This window comes from Schistocerca serialis, chromosome 9 (genome assembly GCF_023864345.2).
Source record: "Schistocerca serialis cubense isolate TAMUIC-IGC-003099 chromosome 9, iqSchSeri2.2, whole genome shotgun sequence".
Lineage (NCBI taxonomy): Eukaryota > Metazoa > Arthropoda > Insecta > Orthoptera > Acrididae > Schistocerca > Schistocerca serialis.
The window spans coordinates 282,331,499-282,354,863 of NC_064646.1; the positions used below are offsets into that span (position 1 = coordinate 282,331,499).

The 23,365-nt window shown below is 46.4% G+C and overlaps 1 protein-coding gene across 1 annotated transcript in view; it reads right to left on the reverse strand.

Annotated features, from left to right (window-relative positions):
- LOC126418668 (alpha-tocopherol transfer protein-like) overlaps nt 1–23,365 on the reverse strand; it is a 126,141-nt gene that overhangs the window by 11,825 nt on the left and 90,951 nt on the right. The window contains exon 3 of the mRNA XM_050085552.1: nt 8,476–8,632. Within this exon, the coding sequence (XP_049941509.1) occupies nt 8,476–8,632 (157 nt within the window). The remainder of the gene's footprint in view (nt 1–8,475; nt 8,633–23,365) is intronic.

Genomic DNA, 23,365 nt, shown 5'->3' on the forward strand with positions numbered 1-23,365 from the left:
CAAACTGGTACGTGGGCTCAAACTGACAAGTTCTTACCAAAAATGAAACGATTTTCTAGTCACTGAAATAACGTCACATGCCATCTCAATTCGTGAAGATTCATATCGTTACCTCCTCCCCATCTGGTTGCTTCTCTGTTTAGGGTTTCGTGTCTCAGTCGGTAAACATGGAACCCATTTAGGATCGCTTTGTTATCCGTCTGTCTGTCAAGTTGAAATTTATGTCACATACTGAGATCTATGGTCCCCTGGCGGTGTAAAAAGTTGAAGTCTCTAAGTCAATGCCATAAAAAGATGCAGACATTAACGTTACATATTTCAATACTCGCAAACTCACTCATCAAAACCTATAGTGTACTTACCGTAGATCTAGAGTCATGAAATTTGGCAGAAACGAACGTTTTACAATTCAAGCAAAGAAGAAATCTGGAAACTGTAAATTTGTAGCTACGAGGGTGAGTCAAATGAAAACCTTAAATTTGTAATAACAATTCGCGCCGTTATCCTGTAAGTTGGTAAGCGTGCTACAAACAGTGTGCAGAGTGGCCTGTAGGTGGTAGGATAGTGCAGATGCACACATACCGTCGCAGTATCAGTATAAAGATGGCCGCCCCACTAGCGACTTGCACCAAGGAAGAACAGCGTTCTGTTATTCGGTTTTTGCGTAGTGAAGGTGTGAAACCCATTGAAATTCATCGACGAGAGTAGGAAGTTCGTAAATAGTGTGACTTCAGTGGAAGTTGCTCCTCGGCCAGGTCAGGCACAACGAGTTGTGACTCCACAGAACAATGCAGCAGTTGAAGCCATAGTGAAGGAAAACCGCCGAGTCACGCTGAATGACACTGCAGCATGTTTACAGATTACTCATGGGTCAGCAGCCGAGCGGTTCTAGGCGCTACAGTCTGAAACCGCGCGACCGCTACGGTCGCTGGTTCGAATCCTGCCTCAGGCATGGATGTGTGTGATGTCTTTAGGTTAGTTAGGTTTAAGTGGTTCTAAGTTCTAGGAGACTGATGACCACAGCAGTTAAGTCCCATAGTGCTCAGAGCCATTTGAACCATAGGTCAGCACACTACATTGTGCATGATGTGCTCCAGTTTCACAAAGTGTCTGCAAGATGGGTGCCACGGCAGCTAAGTCCTGAAATGAGAGAACGACGTGTTGATGCTTGTGAAAAACTTCGGCGCTTTGAACAAGAAGGTGATGGCTTCCTTGCAAGAATCGTTACTGGGGACGAAACCTGGGTTCACTTCCACTAACTGGAAACGAAGAGAACGAGCAAGGAATGGCGCCATTCCTTATCACCAAGTGATTTGCATATGTTTGTACCACTCAAAGACGAAATGGGAGGAAAGAAGTTCCGTTCTGATGAAGAGGTACGCCACGTAGTGCACGAGTGGTTGCGCGGACTACCAAAAGAATTTTTTGCTAAAGGAATTTTTGCACTTTGTAAGCGCTGGAGGACTTGCATTGAGCGTGGGGGAGATTATGTTGAAAAGTGATACGGCTTTGTACCACTTCTGATCAATAAATACACTCCTGGAAATGGAAAAAAGAACACATTGACACCGGTGTGTCAGACCCACCATACTTGCTCCGGACACTGCGAGAGGGCTGTACAAGCAATGATCACACGCACGGCACAGCGGACACACCAGGAACCGCGGTGTTGGCCGTCGAATGGCGCTAGCTGTGCAGCATTTGTGCACCGCCGCCGTCAGTGTCAGCCAGTTTGCCGTGGCATACGGAGCTCCATCGCAGTCTTTAACACTGGTAGCATGCCGCGACAGCGTGGACGTGAACCGTATGTGCAGTTGACGGACTTTGAGCGAGGGCGTATAGTGGGCATGCGGGAGGCCGGGTGGACGTACCGCCGAATTGCTCAACACGTGGGGCGTGAGGTCTCCACAGTACATCGATGTTGTCGCCAGTGGTCGGCGGAAGGTGCACGTGCCCGTCGACCTGGGACCGGACCGCAGCGACGCACGGATGCACGCCAAGACCGTAGGATCCTACGCAGTGCCGTAGGGGACCGCACCGCCACTTCCCAGCAAATTAGGGACACTGTTGCTCCTGGGGTATCGGCGAGGACCATTCGCAACCGTCTCCATGAAGCTGGGCTACGGTCCCGCACACCGTTAGGCCGTCGTCCGCTCACGCCCCAACATCCTGCAGCCCGCCTCCAGTGGTGTCGCGACAGGCGTGAATGGAGGGACGAATGGAGACGTGTCGTCTTCAGCGATGAGAGTCTCTTCTGCCTTGGTGCCAATGATGGTCGTATGCGTGTTTGGCGCCGTGCAGGTGAGCGCCACAATCAGGACTGCATACGACCGAGGCACACAGGGCCAAAACCCGGCATCATGGTGTGGGGAGCGATCTCCTACACTGGCCGTACACCACTGGTGATCGTCGAGGGGACACTGAATAGTGCACGGTACATCCAAGCCGTCATCGAACCCATCGTTCTACCATTCCTAGAGCGGCAAGGGAACTTGCTGTTCCAACAGGACAATGCACGTCCGCATGTATCCCGTGCCACCCAACGTGCTCTAGAAGGTGTAAGTCAACTACCCTGGCCAGCAAGATCTCCGGATCTGTCCCCCATTGAGCATGTTTGGGACTGGATGAAGCGTCGTCTCACGCGGTCTGCACGTCCAGCACGAACGCTGGTCCAACTGAGGCGCCAGGTGGAAATGGCATGGCAAGCCGTTCCACAGGACTACATCCAGCATCTCTACGATCGTCTCCATGGGAGAATAGCAGCCTGCATTGCTGCGAAAGGTGGATATACACTGTACTAGTGCCGACATTGTGCATGCTCTGTTGCCTGTGTCTATGTGCCTGTGGTTCTGTCAGTGTGATCATGTGATGTATCTGACCCCAGGAATGTGTCAATAAAGTTTCCCCTTCCTGGGACAATGAACTCACGGTGTTCTTATTTCAATTTCCAGGAGTGTAATATTTAAAAAAATATTTAAGATTTTCATTTGACTCACCCTCGTATATCACTCGAAAAAATGTTTTTGTCATTTGTTTTCTGGGTGTCTGCCTTTTCATTCGTCAGCTGAGACCCATTTTTCGTAGGAAAGCGTGGACATATCAAGTTGACATTTATGTCACATACTAAAGGCCTATGGTCTCTTGTCAGTGTAGAATATTGAAACCCCCAAGCCCATGCAGTCAAAAGATACGGTCAATTATGTCACATACTTTGTTAGTCGCAAACTCACTCGTCAAAACATATAGAGTAGCTCCCGTTGGCCTAGAATCGTGAAACTTGGCAATAAGTAAGGTTTCACAGTACAACCAAAGGAAAAAAATCCGAAAATTGTAAAGTTGTAATTAAATCACACGAAAAAATTTTCTGTCGTTTGCTATCGGACTGTCTGTCTGTCCGTCCGACTGTTAAGACCCCTTTCTTTCAGGAACAGTTATACGTCTCAAGTTGAAATTTGTATCACCTGCTAAGATCTATGGTCGCTCAGCGGTGTAGTAATCGTTAGCTTCTAAGTCAAAGCCGTCAAAACCTCCTGCCATTTATGTCACATTTTTTGATACCACAAACTTTCTGTTGATCCACAATGATTAAGTTTGGCAATAGGTAAGGTCCCACAGCTCAAGAAAAAGGAAAACATCTGAAAGTTGCTAATCTGTAATAATATCTAACGAAAAAAATAATTCTTTTGTCATTTTTTATCCGACGTCCAACTTGAAGCAAATCAATCAGTTGTTCTGCGTTCAGGCTGATTGGGTCGCACTGGTAAAATCAGACACCAGGCAAAGAGTGACGTCATCGCTCATATCACACATTTGGGAATGATCATCAGATATCATGGAGCGATTACAGCATGTAGCTACGGTGTTTCAAGCTGTTTGTGAAACGAACATTCAGACTAATGTGAACAGTAAAGTCATTCCTTGTCTGACGTTTGGCTTTTACTATTGCGACCCAGTCAGCCCGAACGAAGGGACTACAGATACTATAATAATAATGGTCGGCTGCCTGTTACGACATTATGTCCCATTTATATTACTGAAATTAAAACATTCTCGAAAGTTTTGGTATCCCTTAGGCTATATGAATGTCGAATACAGATAAAAATGGTCAAGGTTCCCCATTTCCGGAATGGATGACCTGTCTGTATACATAATAAAGTTTGTACGGAGCCCTCAGTGCGCAAGTCCTGCTCGTACCTGGTCAATTTTTTTCGTTAGATCGTTTATATAATAGCAAAACAGTACACGCCCCCACAGCCAAGAGAGCTAAAGGCTCGTTTACACTGAGTTCGCAACATTCTTCACAACATTGTTCGCAACATTGATCGTGGCTAGTAATGGACTACCGATGTTCGCAACATATTGGCAACATGTTCGCAACACAAAATCAGTGTTCCAAGGCTGTGTCGGTAGAGATCAAAGAAACATTGTTCGTGGCCTGCTACCATTAAATTCCGCTACGCAGGGCTAGTGTTCGTTTGCTCTGAGTGAGTGTTTTGGTGTTTGTTTCGCTGGAGTGTAGTGGTGCGTTTACTTCATGTCCCTTCATTTTTATTTGAAATGGAATGGTCACGAGACAAAATTTTCCAGTTTATATCGCTCTATGAGGCAGAGGAGTGCCTGTGGAATGTACGTTGCGCAGGGTACAAAAATAATAAAATCAAACATGATTCATTACAAAAAGTTTCTGCTGGTGCAGTGACGTGGACAAAAAAATTAAATCTCTCTTGTCTCAGTACCGACAAGAGAAAAGAAAAATAGATGAAAGCAAAAAAATCTGGATGTGGTACTGACACACTTTACGAAATGAAGTGGTTTGGATTTAAATATCTACGTTTCCTGGATGATAAGGAACTTCAAATGGTTCAAATGGCTCTGAGCACTATGGGACTTAACTGCTGAGGTCATCAGTCACCTAGAACTTAGAAGTACTTAAACCTAACTAACCTAAGGACATCACACACATCCATGCCCGAGGCAGGATTCGAACCTGCGACCGTAGCAGCAGCGCGGTTCCGGACTGCAGCGCCTAGAACCGCTCGGCCACACCGGCCGGCGATAAGGAACTATTTGAGATATGGCTGGCTTTGATAGGAGTCTCCTGACGCCAGAAAACGAAGATTAACAGCAAGTCTTTGGTACACAGGGATTGCTTTTCTGAAATTTGTGTCTTTCTTTGAAACAACTGGTTCTATAATATTCAACAACATTTCAAAATCTGATGGCGACATCCTAGTGAAGTTACGAAAGCCAGAACCGTCTTCCAAATTCAGCTCACAAAGCATGTCATTCCCGCCACGTCTTCTATAGTATGTTTTGGTCCACCAACGACGACTACGTCTTCTTCGTCTGTTCATTTCGTTAAAAGTATTATCAGTGCAGCACCAAATGTCATTAATTCTTCCTCTTCACTTGGCATAGCGTATCTCTTGATGTGAATACACAAAGTAACCTGTCAGTTAACCGCAGCAGACTATGCGAATACGTAGAAATGTTGGTCGCTAGTGTAAACGGGAATGCGAACAACGAACAATGTTGCCAACATGTTGAGGGAACAAGTTGCACACAATGTTCCGAACAAAAACATGTTCTGAGCTCAACGTAAACGCGCCTTAACACACACTCGTGTGGTGCCCAGTTCGGAGGTACCCAGCTCGAGTCGCGGTGGAGAAATAAATTTGCAGGTCCAGTAACTTGCCGGCAGGTGGAGGAGAGGTACTGGCATACAATTTCTGATCTCCAGACTCCGTTTCAGTGTCCTGGGTTTAATTTCAAATCTCTCCGCAGTGTCTCATGGAATGAAAAAGTGGGAATGAGCGTATGGCGTCATTGGCCGGGAGGCCCTTTGCGGGGAAGGTCCGGCCGCCTTGGTGCAGATCTTATTACATTCTACGCCACATTGGGGGACCTGCGCGCCGGATGGGGATGAAATGATGATGAAGACAACACGATACCCAGTCCCTGAGTGGAGAAAATCCCCGACCCAGCCGGGAATCGAACCCGGGCGCGCAGGATGGCGATCCGTCACGCTGACCATTCAGCTATTAGGGCGGGGGGGACACGACCTCTCATGGAATGAGGGTATGTGACTGTTGATGGCGATCCTTCTGTCGGATGAAGACGTTGAGCTCTGCGGCCTCCTTGGTGTTATTCGAGTAGAGTGGACTATATGCTGGCATCGGTTGGTTGTTTGCTTGATTTGCAGGAAGGGATCAAACAGCGAAGTCATCGGTCCCATTGGATTGGGGAAGGATGGGGAAGGAAGTCGGCCGTGCCCTTTCGAAGGAACCGCCCCGGCAATTGCCTTTAGTGATTTAGGGAAATCACGGAAAACCTAAATCAGGATGGCCGAACGCGAGTTTGAACCGACATCCTCCGAAACGCGAGTGCAGTGTGCTAACCACTGTGCCACCTCACTCGGTGCTGGCATCGGATTTCACCCTCTGGCATCATCGATAACAACACACTATACGACACCACACTATTACACGCACGCTTAGCACTATCACTTGACACGAGACAACTGATATGTGAATCATCCAAGTGGCACGCGCAGCAGCTGCGCCCACAATGGGGCCTCTTTCAAACTCTGTGGGTTCTCAAAACACTGTCACACGCGAGAACGCGGTGTCATCATCATCCTCATCCTCATCACCTAGTACGACAATCTGTGTCTTAAAGGGAAAATCTTCCATTGTTCTCCGTAACCACAATGACAATGACGCTGTCCCCCCCCCTAAATCATAATTTAATCTCTATCATTTATTCATTTCTTATATTTCGAAGAAAATATTACGAAGGAGAGCTTTCAGGTGTGTGTCAAGACATACGTGCCAGGACATACATTAACTGAGAGAAGTAGTTCTCGCTAGCTATTTCTGCAGACCGTATTAACAATGAACAGTCACCAAACTGTTATTCTACGTGGATGTAAAGACACAGGCCTATTCACGAATATGATGTCTGTTATTGCTTGTCATACCACGGAAAGATGTTTTCAGATCTATATTCTAGTTACTCAGATAATTTCTTATAGAGATAACTAAAAACTAAGTATGTCGTTTTTCTATTGAATTTACAGGGATTCGTAGGTTGTTGAAGACCTTGCACCAGGCTACTAAAACTCTGAATCCTGTACCAAATCAGGAAGCCGGAGTCTACTCATTTTCTTGTCCTGTATCATGGCCACAAAATGTGCAGTTCATTTTCAGCTGATTTTTATTACGAACCGCAAGTACTAATAATATTAAACATAAGATGTATAGGTAGTAATATGTAAAAATATCACTTTCTTTGAAGAGGCCTCTACAGGCTGTATTAGTATCTACTGTTCACAAAACTGATATTATTAGCTTTGGCTGAATAAATTAGCCGCGTTCTTACATTAAAAAAATCATCCGGAAACCTATCTGTCTACTAGTCAACGCAGTGAGAGATATCTCCTAACATAAAATGAGTCTCACCAGGTTATCTATGGGCTCACTCCATTTTAGCTAGTTTACGAACAGACGCTAGGAAATTTTACGCACAGTATTTCATTTAGTGCGTAAGTATTAATTTCTTTTTCCGGTACCAGCCAGTGACTTTTACAGATGTCGTGCAAGAAGGACGGCAGGAATTTTTTTTCACATTTTTCTTTTCATTATTGACATTTGGCCGTACCGATGCAGCCATTCGTCTATTTTACATTTTCTCAGATAAAAGATTTATCATCTTGCTCTGGTATTTCTACCATATGTTCAATAAATTTACTGATTCTGTTGGCGCTCGGCGTAACGACGGAGGAAGTTCGAGAGGACAATAATCATATGAATTATCGGGTTGGTCGAAACTACCGATCCCGTATGTCGGCTTCGAGCTGTGACGCGTGACGCCTTACATCGACAGGAAGAAAACAGAACACTGACACTACTCCTTTCACTTCTGTATTATATTTTTGCAACGTTGATTGTGGTGATAGACTGACATGTAGCGTAGATAGTGGTCTACATAAGGTAGAAAGGTAGCATATTGTAAATGGCCGAAATCAACGAATCTGATGTACGAAAATGACTATGGTCCTTGTTATGATGCGTATTTTACACATATCGGATTTCAATGATTGTGGGTATCAGTGCGGTCTGAGGCGCCTTGCCACGGTTCCCGCGGCTGCCCACGTCGGAGGTTCGAGGCCTGCCTCGGGCATGGGTGTGTGTGTTGTCCTTATAATAAGTTAGTTTCAGTTAGAGTAAGTAGTGTGAGGCGTAAGACCGATGACCTCAGCAGTTTGGTCCCATAGGAACTTAGCACAAATTTCCAAAATTTCAATGATTGTGTCTACCTTGACGGTGTCAGGCGTCCAAGTAGACGGGTAGCATCTGTAGGTTCAGTATTTGCTAATCACCGAGTAGCGGCGAAAAAGAGAACAAATTTCGTCAGTGGTAGATATGGTTCACCCAGCTGCACGTGTCGCCGAGAGAGGAAGCAGAGACTACTTACGCCATTTTCCAGACAGCCTGTAGCTCCGGCTTCAAGGGGTCCCGATCGGAGAACATTTCCGGCGCCAGGCACCTGATGGTGTACGAGGCTTCAATTGTCTTCTTGGCTCTTTCTAGACTGTAGTAGCAGCTGTGCAGGAACAGGATCAGCTGGTCGTCTGCGTAAATGAGAAGCCATTTGTATTTACGTATAAACGGTGCATAAAAGTAACGTAACGAAATATCGTGCAAGAAAGACGTGAATAACCGGCAGAAATCCGACTGTTCAACACGACAACGCCTCGCCGCTGAAGCCTGAAGAATTGTCTCATTAAAGGACTTTGCGCATATCAGAGCTCTTGGCTCTAGCGAACAAGTTGACTATCCAGTTATCAGTAAACTGAAACCGTGGTTCATTACTGACAGACGTAAAATCTATTACATTCCTTTACAATGACAAACATTACACTTACTAGTTGGCAAATAAAAAATTTCCTACTTATTACTATAACTGTCGCTGGTTGCATACTTACCGATGACTGTTACATTTATATGTTTTTTTAAGGGCACACCACCACATTACTCTACATTAGTAGCTAGTTGTCACTATTTCCCCAAACAGGTAATTGTTTGAGTAAGATTTAGCAGTATGCTATTACTATTTTATTGAATATATAACTTCCTCGTAGACAAACGCATCATCTGCAAGAAATTGACGTTGCATTCAAAGGTCCCAAGCTCGAGTCTCAAACCAGCGCAAGTTTTAACCTCCCAGGAAGTTTCATACCAGGGCACACTCGGCTGCAGAGTGAAAATTTCATTCTGGAAACATCCTCAAGGCTGTGGCTAAACGTGTCTCCGCAGTATCCTTTCTTCCAGGAGTGCTAGTTCTGCAAGGTTCGCAGTAGAGCTTCTGTTAAGTTTCAGAAGGTAGGAGACGAGGTAACCTGTGAGGACGGGTCGTGGTTCGTGCTCGGGTAGCTCAGTCGGTGGGACATCATGGCGAGGAACAACAGAGAATGATGATGTAATGGACATTTACCAACACACTGGTGAGCGTGCTACAAAGTTATCGCAGCGAAGTCATTATGCTTGTGATTCTTCGTCGCCGTTAGTAGGCCGATAGCACTGTGATTTGTATACGTCGTAAAAGCCAGAAAAACATAGAACCAAGATGTACCAGACACATTTTATGAACGCCACTTTCTGACACCACATTTGGTTTTTGAAAACAGAAGACACTCCTCACTAACTTTCAAAGGAATGGCCACTCAGAAAGGTGCGAACACGAGAGATTGAAACACTGCAGATCACTACGGCCACACCGAATTTAGTTGCATTTAATTAAGAATTTCATCAAGGGGCGTGTCCATAAGGCCAATAAAGCGATTCTTGGGAAAGCTTAGCGTATTTAGCAGTGAACTTTTGCGACCACTAGTAGTTTATTCAGGATAACGAAGACATGCTGATTATTTTGTGAACCCTCATAACTTTATGTCTCTGGTAAGAGACCTATCCTCATAAAAACCCAGGACTGAGATTTCTGAAGTGATTGTGTGTTACTGGTAGGTAGGGATAATTAACTAATGTTTTCAAAATAAATTCAAAAAGATATTGAATATTAATTCTGGAACTATTCTTATTTCATATATTCTTCTCGTTAATAGAACATAATGTGGACTGAAAATTTAATCTTGATCGTATTTGTTACGACACGGAACTTGTTAGGAATAAACGCGATCTACACGTGCGAGCACCACTACTAGCTAATTTTTCCGATGCCAAAATGTTTTGAACTATAATGCTAAATACTGGCAGGGATTTTTAACAGGGATGTTACTTACTTGTATTTTTATATGGTAACAAATGCCACAATAACCTTAGTTTATTTTCATGTCGTTCATTTAATGGAGAATATATTTAAAACTTTTCTTAACGGCTGTAGAAGTATTGTCAGTCTGGATTTTAAAGGAAATTCTCAGTTGTTTGGGTGTTTGTGTGAGTTTCAGATTAGTTATGATTCACACCGAATACCAGTGGATTTCACAGAAATGTAGGTGATGAGAAACTCGTGCTGCTCACAAATGTCCTACAGACTACTGATAAAAATTTACTGCTTTATTCTGTGTTTCTAGCTTCCGAAAAGCTACTGATCCACGATTACAGTGATGTGAAACAAGGATATGTGGTCAGATTTCTGACACCATTGACGATTCTGTTATCAACAGGACACACCATATTACCGCGGCAGGGGAATCATCCACAGATGTAGAAACATCCGCGGATATGCCTCAGAAAACTGTTAGGAGTGCAACAGCTGACGTCACATCTAATGAACCTGTGTGAGATGTTCACTGTAACCTCAGCCTTTGCGAAAACAAGTTGTTACACATGATGAAATTTTATCCCTTAAAAACTACAACTGTGAACACCGATTTTACGAGGTATTGATCTCAAGTGGAAGATAGGCAGCTGCCGCTAGATCTACGAAATAATGCAGTAAACCTTGACTAAAAGATTCGTGGGCCACGAATGGAGGGAGAGCCTACAAACAGTTGGGAGTGTGAGCATTCGTCCACGTGTCACGCTGGTGTATCCACTACGGGAGCCGGCCTGCTCCTACATCTCTTCGGATGCGCTGAGAAGGCTACAGGAGAAATGACAGTGTCTAGTAAGGGACCGTATGTACGTATCTGGTACTTAGCAAAGCATGAATCTCCGTCAACCATAGAATTCTGCTTAAAAAAAAGGGTTGAGTGACAAAAATGAAATACAGGGTGAGACAAAATTTCGTTAACATTTGAAAGTGCCATAATTTGTAGAATAATGAAGGTGGAGTAGTAAAAATAGACGCACATGTCTGCAATGTCATTGGGTTTTAATGAAGAGTCTGCGTTCGGCAGGGCAGCAGTGCGCACCGCGCTCGGCCGCCCATGCCGCTGCGCGCGCGGAGTGTTTTGTTTACTTCCTCGTCACCGCGCTTTTCAGTCGAACAAGCTCTAATGGCCAACTCTTATAGGAAGAACACTCTTAAGTTCACCTTCTCAAATGAATACGCACGACCCAAAGCACTGGCGGTCGAACGCTTCCTACCCGATGACGTGAAGATCCCCCGGGACGAGCTCATCGGCATACACCTATCGATCATTACCAGCGTCGTTTATGTTAAGATGACTTCCGACGCTGCCTGCAACCAGATTATTCAAAGGACGCGACATGGACTAAAATTTCGGCACTCCGACGGAAACGTCGGTCCTGTGGATGTCGACCACGCAGGACTTGGCCTTCGGACGATCCGTGTATTCGAACTGCCTTTCGAGGTGAATGAAGATGAAGTCATCGCGGCGCTAAGCCCGTTCGGAAAAGTCCAGAGCCGAGACATGGGCACAGTTTACGACGTATCCGGTGCTTAATGGTGTGAGACAACTCCGAATCGATCTCAAACGGCATATTCCATCGTACATTTCTATCGGCGGCTGCCGTGCGGTGGTCATTTACGACGGACAACCTCGAACATGTTCCGGTTGTGGCAAAGAAGGCCACGTCCGTAATGAATGCCTGCAACGCCGCATCACACAACCAAGGCCCGACGATACGAACACCGACAGAACCACGACCACCCTTCCAGTCACCTATGCGGCGACACTGCACGTCCAGCCCTCACAAGGCGCCGTTCATGAACGTCTCTCTGGTCCGTTACACCCGGAGGCGTCCCAGCACCTTGACACCGGCGATGCCGCCCGTGAACATGTCCAACAGCCGGACACACCCACGCTAGAAGATCACAAGGATACCAATGAGAGTGTTCTGGAGAATGACGACCGCATCATAGCACCCGCGGCTTTTGTACCGGAACGACGTGAATCTCTTCCTTCCTCAGACACCGAAACTCATTGCCTAAAGAAGAAGTCGCCCAAACGACGAAAAAAACGCCGCAAGACATCAGAATCGACCACTGAGCCCCCTCCGCAGGACGAAGAGATGGCACATCACTCTGACAGAGAACACGATAACACTTTCTCCTCTGCCACGGAGACGCGTCATCCACAAGACAGTGAACCGTCCAACAGAGATCGTGCGCAAGCCCCGCACCCAGAAGCCATGGAACATAGTACGCCTGTTGTCACCGACGCAATTGAGCCGACTCGGCCAGCGCTGCCACCTCTCGCCGATGTCAAACCTGTCGGACATTTTTCATGGGCGGATGACACGGATTTCCCACCTCCATCTGATGCGGAAATGAGATCTGTTCCTCCGTTAGACCAACGCTAAAATGGGGGAAGTTTCTACGGCGACTCCTGCGACTTCTATGGACTTCCAGCATCCACCACAACAATCTTCAGCAGCTACGAACCTATCGGCAGCACGGATCTCCCATCAGGCGTACCGAATAGCTACTATCAATACTAATAATATCGGCTCCCACGCTAAACTTCAACTGCTCCGTGACACGCTAAGAGCAGCGGACATCGACATCGCCCTGTTACAAGAACTGAGGACAGCAACTTGGACTGGGTGTTATGGATATCTACATCTACATCTACATTTATACTCCGCAAGCCACCCAACGGTGTGTGGCGGAGGGCACTTTACGTGCCACTGTCATTACCTCCCTTTCCTGTTCCAGTCGCGTATGGTTCGCGGGAAGAACGACTGCAGCTATGGAACATACAGGCGCAGCCATCCTCCTCCGAGAAGGGATTGCAGTTTCCGATGTCGCATATCTCCCAACAGCGCGAGGGGTGGCCATAACAGTTGAAGGACTCAAAATCATAAATCTCTACGCCCCATCGGGCACTGATAATCGGAGGGATCGCTCCCAGTTCTACGCAGAAGATATCACGCCTTTATTCCTCGGCCGATACGATCATCTAATCGTAGGTGGAGATTTCAACTGTGTTCTCGAGCGCACAGACCAATACCCCCATTTCACCACATGTCCGGAACTTCGCTTCCTCGTCCGCCGCCTTCGTCTCCTAGACACTTGGCGAGTGGTACACGGCGACCGCCCGGGGTATACACACATCACGAGCCACTCCGCCAGCCGACTTGATAGAATATACATCTCTAACGCTCTAAAATCAGTTCTCCTCGACGCGGAACGTTGGCCGTCTGCCTTTTCGGATCATGACATCCACATCTGTACCATGAACCTACGTCGACAATCTATATGGCGCAGTGCAGGACCTTGGAAACTCAGTCGCGCTACTGCGGGACCCTGAATGTCGACAACAGGTCACCGACACGTGGCACACCTGTGTTCAACGCATTATGCGTTACGAGACCACACTGCAGTGGTGGTTGCTGTGCACCAAACCGGCCATCCGACGCACATTGACACACTATGGCAGAGCCAAAGCCAGGTGGAATCACCATACAACTGATTTCTACTATAGCGCTCTACGTGAACTCATGGATCAACCTCCATCCCCGGATCGTCTAAAAGAAGCTCAACGCATCAAGGCAAAGATTTTAACCTTGACCAAAAAAAATGGTTCAAACGGCTCTGAGCACTATGGGACTTAACATCTATGGTCATCAGTCCCCTAGAACTTAGAACTACTTAAACCTAACTAACCTAAGGATATCACACAACACCCAGTCATCACGAGGCAGAGAAAATCCCTGACCCCGCCGGGAATCGAACAACCTTGACCAGATGCAGTCTAGAGGTAGCTATTGTACGAGCACGCAGCCAAGATAGGATTAACGGTGAAGAACCTTCTATGCATCATATTATTCAAAATGTTCGCCGACGCCGACAGGCTTTAATGACAACTTTAGACTTACCTGATGGACGACGGCTGACTTCGCAAGCTACCATTGCGGATGCATTCACAACCCACTGTAGACTTTTCTATCAAGAAGTACCTGCCGGTGCAGAGGCCATTACTGAGGTTGCCCAGGAGACACTTGGTACTCTATACGCAGCAGCTGCAACCCTCCTGACTTCTGAAGTGACCACTGACGACGTCCAAGGCGCTGTGGCCAAACGGTCTCTGAATCGATCTTCCGGCCCGGATGGTTTACCTCTCGAATTTTACAGAACCTTCCAAGATTTGATGATGCCACGATGGAGGGACATGTACTGGGAACTTTTGTCCGAACCCGCCACCAATGTTCATGGAAGGCTTACTTGTACCAGTCCCGAAACCCGCAGGAGGAACACGACTCGACAGTTATCGGCCGATCACGTTACTCAATTCCGACTTCAAGATTTTCACACGCCTTCTAGCAGTGCGACTCAAACATGTCTTACGAGACATTGTTTCCCACGAACAAACATCTTTAGGCGGCGATCGTAATATACAGATAGCCCTCAGTGAATATCGAGATGTGATCGCTGTGGCAACACACTCGCGACTGCCAGGCACTTTAATCTCCATCGACTTCAAACAAGCGTTTGACCGCGTCAATCATGCATTCCTCAACGCAGTGATGGACCGAATGGCAATTCCCCCGACGTTCACGCAAGTGATTATGCGGCTCCTTCGTGGAGCAACGTCCAGACTTCTCGTCAACGGCAGACTTACAGAACCTATACGGATTGAACGCTCAGTACGGCAGGGTTGCCCTTTGTCGACGGTGCTTTATGCCATTGCGATGGAACCACTCATTTGCGGATTACGGCGACGTTTGACAGGTATTCCGCTCCGGGATCATATGTTCCGCTGCCGAGCTTACGCGGACGACTTGGCCCTCGTCGTACGTTCGGCGGCCGACGTACAAGCTGCGCTGCAGTGGATTACCCGTTACAGTGCAGGGGCAGGGAGCGCTATGAACGTGGCAAAATCATGCGCCATGAAGATCGGCAGCGGCCTTCCCGCAGACAGCGTAGTCCCATTTCAACTGGTGGACACCCTTCGTTGTCTCGGGTTGCTGTACACGCGAGACATTCGCCGCACCTCGGCGATCAATTTTCGGGCGCTGCTGCAACGCATCCGGGCCAACATACAAAATCACATACTATGCCCGCTGACTATGTGTCAGAGAGCCACTTTCGTCAATACCCATCTGGCAGCCCGGATACCCCATATAGCGCGGATTCTGCCCATCACTGCGACAATGGCGGCCAGATTACAGGCGGCTTTCGGCTATTTCATTTGTTCTGGACACATCTTCAAAGTCCAGTATGAAGCTCTCACCTTACCGATCTGGTGGCCTCGATCTGGTTAATGTGAGAGCCAGGACTACGGCACTTTACACCAATACTATGCTCCAGTTATGGATCAGACAAAATGCTAGTTTTACTGGAATGTTGACCACCGAGCTCGCACCTGTTTCGAGACGCCCACCGACGTCTCTGCCACACATCCCACCTCCAATGTCACATATCGGCCGTTTCTTTTTGGAGTACAGCTAAATATGCACCGAGCTCCCCAGGAACAGAAAGACGACCACCCGCGACATCTACCGCCTTCTCCGGAAGTCTCCACCCCGCAACCCCGTCGAAACACGTCACCCCCAGGTTTCATGGCCTACAGTTTGGAAAACGATTCACCAACCATATCACACCACTGACACCACCTCTATGTGGTACCTTCTCGTCAACGGCAAGTATACTACAAGACAGAAACTGCATCGCATCGCACTGGTGGACTCACCCCTGTGCCTCAAGTGCAATGTCGAAGATACAGATTTACATCGTTTTTGAGTGTGGGCCAGCAGCAGCTGTCTGGACCCTCGTACAGAAGATCGTGGCTTTCTACCTCCGAATACCACCACATCACGTTTCTCCTACCATGATGATATATCCCGTCACGACCTACTTTCCATCGGCTAAGTGGCACGTCATCACATGGATCAGTGGCATGGTTGTCAACTACCTCTTCCGGGACGACATCGTCGATCCGGCGGACTTTTGGACACGCCTCCAAGTACATCACCACACCCTTCGCCGACATCGACACTATCGGGCCACTTTCGCGAACTATTTACAGAGTATTTTCACCAACCCGTCTCAAAGCTGGAATCTCAACGAACCGTGCCAGCCAAGACTGGACGATCCCACGTTCCCCTTCAATGGTTAATGACAGAATGCATTTTGTTCTGATGGCGCGCCAAAGTGGAGCATGGCGCGGAATGTATTCCTATTTTATTTCACTTCTCTTTTCTCCTCCTCTTCTAAGTTTTTTTTCTCCTTACACATGTTTATCCTTTTCACACATAGCTCTCTATCTGCAGCCTATTTGTTTTCTTTCTCCTGTGCTCCCAAACAAACAAAAACAAAACAACAACAAAAAAAAAATGTTGCTGCTGATGGTGAGACTGTATACTCATTTATGTTAGCAAAAAAAATAAAAATAATAAAAATAAAAAAGAATAAAAAAAGAAGGCCGTTGGGGAAATATAGCTACCTTTTATGTTTTCCGTTTTCAAAGGATATTGTGTTATTTTATGAAGAACGTCGTCTTTTATTTTCATACACAAGAGGTTTTTATTTGTTTTCTTCTAAGCTGCAAAAAAATTAAAAAAATAAAATAAAATAAGTAAAAAAAAGTTGGTAGAGCACTTGCCCGCGAAAGGCAAAGGTCCAGAGTTCGAGTCTCGGTACTATTATAAAATACTTTTAAAAAAAAATGAAACCAAAAACCAATTCAAGAACTGGCTAACAGATGGCGCTAGAGAGCAACACGCTAGTAAGGCCGCATGAGAATCTTGTATATGGTTCAAATGGCTCTGAGCACTATGGGACTTATCATCTGAGATCATCAGTCCCCTAGAACTTAGAACTACTTAAACCCAACTAACCTAAGGACATCACACACATCCATGCCCGAGGCAGAGTTCGAACCTGCGATCGTAGCGGTCGCGCGGTTCCGGACTGAAGCGCCTAGAACCGTTCGGCCACAGAGGCCGGCGATCGTGTATAAAATGAACTGTAGTGAGGGAGGGAGTGAGATGTCCCAACAGTCGCGGCATGTTGACGTTAGCAAAAAAGGCACTGTTAGCGAAGCTTTACTGTCACAATGGAGAACCGGCTACTGTAGCTTTGGCCCGCCAAGTTAGCCGTGCGCTGTAACGCACTGCTTTCCCGACTGGAAGGCGTGCCAGTCCCCGGCACGAATTCGCCCGGGTATGCCGGCCAGTCTGTGGATGGTTTTTTAAGGCGGTTTTCCACCTGTCTCGGCGAATGCGAGCTCGTTCCCCTTATTCCGCCTCAGTTACAATATATCGGCGATTGCTGTGCAAACACTTTTACCACGTACGCGTACACCATAATTACTCTACCACGCAAACAGTGGGGTTACACTCGTCTAGTGCGAGACGTTTCCGGGGAAGTCCGCTGGGGGCCGAACCGCACAATAACCCTGGGTTCGGTATGGGGCGGCGGTGAGGTGAGTGGACTGCTGTAGCCTGTTGTGGGGTTGTGAACAACTGAGGGCTACAGCGGGGACGAAGCCTCTCAGTCGTTTCTAGGCCCCAGTTCCATACAATACAATACAAAACAATACTGTAGCTTTACGATCCTATCGCCATAAGAAAGATGTTCTAACGGAGAAAGGTCCTGTGACAAGTGTCGCTGTGAAGAATATGATAACGAAGTTCGAAGCCACGTTCTGCTTAGATGATCGGCCCCTCAAAGGGCGACTACACGCAAGTGCTACTACTGCTCAGTCAGCTCAGGAAGAAATGAAGACTTTAGTGGCTTCGGTTCCGTATAGTGAAGTCAGCGCTTGTGAAGTTGCACGTCACACTGGCATTCCACGCACTACTGTTTGGAGAGCAGTAAGGCGTACCCTCCAATGCTGTACATACAAAATCTAGCGTCATCGTGAACTTTTCGCGTGGAGAGGAGCTGCAAAGTAGGCACTTTAGAAGATGGGGATAGCAGATGAATGGTTTTCTAACGTGTTGTGGACCAACGAAGCCCATTTCACACTCCGAGGGTCTAGTAACACCTACAATTGCAGAATTTGGGCCACAGAAGCTCTTAGAACGGTCTTGGAAACACAGCTGCATGACGAGGAAGTCGCGATGTGGCGTGGATTTACCATATCAATCATAATCAGACCCTTTTTCTTCGAGGAAATGCGGGATGCTGCTTTCTTACAGCTTGAAGAGGGCGAGGTTAGCCGATATGCTAGACAATCGCATCATTCCAAACCTGGCTGGTAAACACCAACTGGAAGGTACGGCTTTTACACACGATGGCGCTCCACCCTATATTGCAACAGGCGTGAAAGATTTCTTGCGCGCATTGTTAGGTGAGGGTGGCGTACTGAGCCGCCACTTCCGTCATGTTTTACCTCCCAGGTCCCCAGACCTCAGTGCGTGTGATTCTTTGTGGTGGGGTTACCTGAAGTCGCAAGTCTACCATGATCCTCAGACCTCATTAGGGATACTAATAGACAATACCCGAAGACAATTTTCCACGATCCGTAATAATATGCTGTACTGTGCTTTTCACAACATTGTCCCTCGACGACAGATGTTTTTGATGAACGACGACCGACATGCTGAGCATTTGTTATAAGAACATCGTCTATGCCACAATTCAATTATTATGCTAATTATTGCTTTTGTATGATATGAACCGCCATTTGTTGGTCATTCTGTGTACTTTTTTTTTTTGTTTCGGTGAAACCCCATCTGAGCCGGCCGGTGTGGCCGAACGGTTCTAGGCGCGTCAGTCTGGAACCGCATGACGCTACGGTCGCAGGTTCGAATCCTGCCTCGGGCATGGATGTATGTGATGTCCTTAGGTTAGTTAGGTTTAAGTAGTTCTAAGTTCTAGGGGACTGATGACCTCAGATCTTAAGTCCCATAGTGCTCAGAGCCATTTGAACCATTTGAAACCCCATATTACTTCAAGCATCTGAGCCAATCCCTACCTCTTTATATACATTATTTCGTAAACCATTGAATTTACAAATGTTAACGAACTTTTATGTCAGCCTGTATAATGGTTTAGCAATAAGAGATTAAACAGGCTAGATGTCGCTTAAGTAGAGAGAGAGAGTGGCCAACCCTAAGGTGGAGGCAATGTTTATTTCCAGACTGCACAAGGAATGGACAACTAGGTAACGTCGCAACGTACAATGCAGACACCTATCGCCTATAACAAGACATAAATCTGACAAGTGAGACCAATGCAGCACTTCAAAATTTGATATGAAAATCTAATGAAATAATCATCACCACAGATTCGACTCACATAATTCTTTGATCGATGGTAACTTACGTAAAATGAAACAACAGAGGACATGCTGAAGTGCACCAAGATCTACCAGTAGTAATGCTGTGCCAATTACAAAAAAAATGTTCAAATGTGTGTGAAATCTTATGAGATTTAACTGCTAAGGTCATCAGTCCCAAAGCTTACACACTAATTAACCTAAATTATTCTAAGGACCAACACACACACCCTTCCCCGAGGGAGGACTCGAACCTCCGCCGGGACCAGCCGCACAGTCCATGACTGCAGTGCCTCAAACCGCTCGGCTAATCCCGAGCGGCTATGCCAATTACAGTGCACTCTGTTTACAACTCGTGACCGATGTCGTTGACGTTGCTACATCATCAGTCTTATCAGTGATGTTATCAGGGAAGTCATCAGTCTTATCAGTGATGACATCACCCTTATCAGTGAGAAGCCAAACCCCTTTTCCCCGTCTCCTCCCCTCCCCTCCTCTCAACAACAACCAACCAAAATGTATTATTATGATAATGATGGAGGTCCTACACTTCGTGACAGAGTGTAGGGGAACGATGCAGGAGAGCCGCACTGCCGTACTAGGAAAGGTCCTAGTGGAGGTGGTTTGCCCTTGCCTTCCTCCGACCATAATGGGGATGAATGATGATGATGAAGATGACATAACAACACCCAGTCGTCTCAAGGCAGGGAAAATCCCTGACCCCACCGGGAATCGAACCCGGGATCCTGTGCTCGGGAAGCAAGAACGCTACTGCGAGACCACGAGCAGCGGACCAATGTAGTATTAAGCCAATAAAAAAATTCAAGATGGTGGAACTAACGTAGCTGCATTGGTGGGGAATAAAAAAACACTCTCCCACTCCCCTACCTCCACCCAATGAAAAATCCATGATGGGGAAATTAGCACAATTGCGCTGTATGCTCCACCCTCCTTTCCGTATCTCCATCCAATCACAGTGAGATACCAAAAATGAAACAGCCAGTCGCAGATGTAAGATGGAGGAACTAGCTCAATCCTGGTTTATATCGTCCCACATCCCCTCCCAAGCCTCTTTATAGCCAGTCAGAGTGCAGTATTACAAGATGTGTAAAAATTACACCAAGTTATATAAGTAACATGACTGTGTAGACACACACTGTATAAAGTATTATCTCACTCCCCTGTCTTCCACTCAGAGCCTAATATTTTAATCAGTGTTAAACTGAACGAGCCAATTATGGCGTCGCCTCATCTCAACTGTGCTCAGACGTATCCAAAAGACATAATATATTCATCACAAAATATGTGACACACCCAGGAAAATATCTGAATCTCGTAGAATGACGAAAATTCTTTCAACTGTTTATAGATCGTTTATAGATTGTCTCATATACTCTGGCTATACAATCTCTGATTGGCTGGCAGCGGAAGTAGGAGGGGGCATGGGGCAGTATAAAGCACAACTGAGCTAGTTCCCTCATCTTGGATTTCCAATTAGCTGTCTCAACTTTAATACTTCACTGTGATTGATTGAGAAAGGGAGAAGTGGGTGGCACATAAAGCATAATTGAACTAGTTCCCCCATGTTGGTTTTTTTCCTTTTCACTAGTGGAAATATGGGAGGAGGAAAGGGCTTTTTAATTTCCCACTAACACAACTGTATTAGTCCCGGTATCTTGGATTTTTTGATTGGCTCTAATTTTTAACACCATGTCGTGATTGGTTGGAGGTAAGGGGAGGGGATGGGGAAAGGGGAGGGAGAGGGAGAGGGAAAAAGGGGATGTCGCTTTCCATTAGTAAGAACAATGTCATTACTGATAGGGGAGATAACATCACTGATAAGATCAATGACATCACTTGGTCAGTGACCGTCCCGTGATGTAAACGAAGTGCACCAATTAGTACGTATGTAAACTGTGTGTGCTGGAATCGACATACCGTCATTAATCCTATTGTACTATGCCACAGAATAAGTGTTGGAAGGCCGACCAGAGTGGCCGAGCGGTTCTAGGCGCTACAGTCTGAAACCGCGCGACCGCTACGGTCGCAGGTTCGAATCCTGCCTCGGGCATGGATGTGTGTGACGTCCTTAGGTTAGTTAGGTTTAAGTAGTTCAAAGTTCTAGGATACTGATGCCCTCAGATGTTAAGTCCCATAGTGCTCAGAGTCATTTGAACCATATTTGTATAACAGAAACATGTTTCATATAAGCTGCGTTTTCTAGCGCTACACAAAAATCTATATTTTATTTTTTATTTTTACTACAACACCCCGCTGTTTCGCGTTACAAATCAACAATAAATTAAACATTGATAGTTTCAATTTTGCTAAAATACTCTTCATTTTTAGGTAACATAGAGGAGGATTAAGAATGTAGAGCAAAAATGTTCCATAGGTTACGCAGCCCTTTATCATTCAGTTTCTAGACGATTCACTGCTTACTATTTCAAGTGGATTCTAGTAAGATGCTGATCGCATACGCAAACAAAGCGATCGAAATGAGGTAATGGCCGATTCGTATGCAACGCACCTAACGTACGGGCAACGTGGTCACGAGCTGAACTGACCAAGGTTACGAGGGAAATTACCGAAGTCTACGGTAGACTACGGCAGTTTTACGGATGTAGGTACGCCAGACGACCATGTGAAACATTCTGCACAGCAGTCACTATCCATCTCACTTACGAGGCGTGCAGGCATTATCAACGGACTGCCTTCGCGGCGGTGATTTTGTCATAGTTCGTCGAACAGGCCACAACTCTGTTGGGATTTCTGTCCTCCATCTCATATCATAAGAGCACATTTACGAGGGGCGGCATGGTCAACCTTCACAAAACCAACCTGTGGCCTAAGGACAATCTCCAAGGTATGGTGGCAATGGAACATCAGCACCGGTTCAGCCTCAGTGAGTAGGCGAAGATTATTGTCTCTGAGCACTATGGGACTCAACTTCTAGAGGTCATCAGTCCCCTAGAACTTAGAACTACTTAAACCTAACTAACCTAAGGACATCACACACATCCATGCCCGAGGCAGAATTCGAACATCCGACCGTAGCGGTCGCGCGGTTCCAGACTGTAGCGCCTAGAACCGCTCGGCCACCTCGGCCGGCTGAATATTATTGGTGACCACCCCGTGGGGCCTGTCATTCTTCCACAACGCTTCACTGCTTTGAAAATCTGTTTTTTTCTGTTTTAACGGGAAATAAAACGACGCATACGACAATACTCGGCGCCGCATGAAAGACGTGGCGACCAGTATTTGTTTGGGCTGACCGCAGCTAAACGTTACAAAACGAAATTACAAATATCAGAGAATATGCGCCTGAGGACTCTTCGGAGAGACTAACATACCACCTCACGAGCAACTGAATTACGAACGCTTGATGCATTGGAGACAGTGCCCTTGTCTTCACAACGAATCGTATAGTTCTTGGCCTCATGTGAAAGTGACGTCATCAGACCTCATGCTGCTGTCAGGCTGACAATTGTGTCACCGCAACAGACAACAGCAAGATCCATGGGGCACTCCACGTTCACTACTGTGCAATCACTGCGCTCTTCTTGTAACACTGTCTCAAGAGCATACCACAAATACGTCGTCGATTCGGAAAAAATGCGACAGCTAAAATTTTCAGATTGTGTGCTGAAGTTGTTTGAAAACTACTTGAGAAGCAGACAGCAGCGTATTGCCTGTGGAAATGAAAAGTCGTCCTGAAATTAATTTCTCTGAGTACCAAACCGGTAAGTCCGAGGACTACTACTGTTCTGTTGT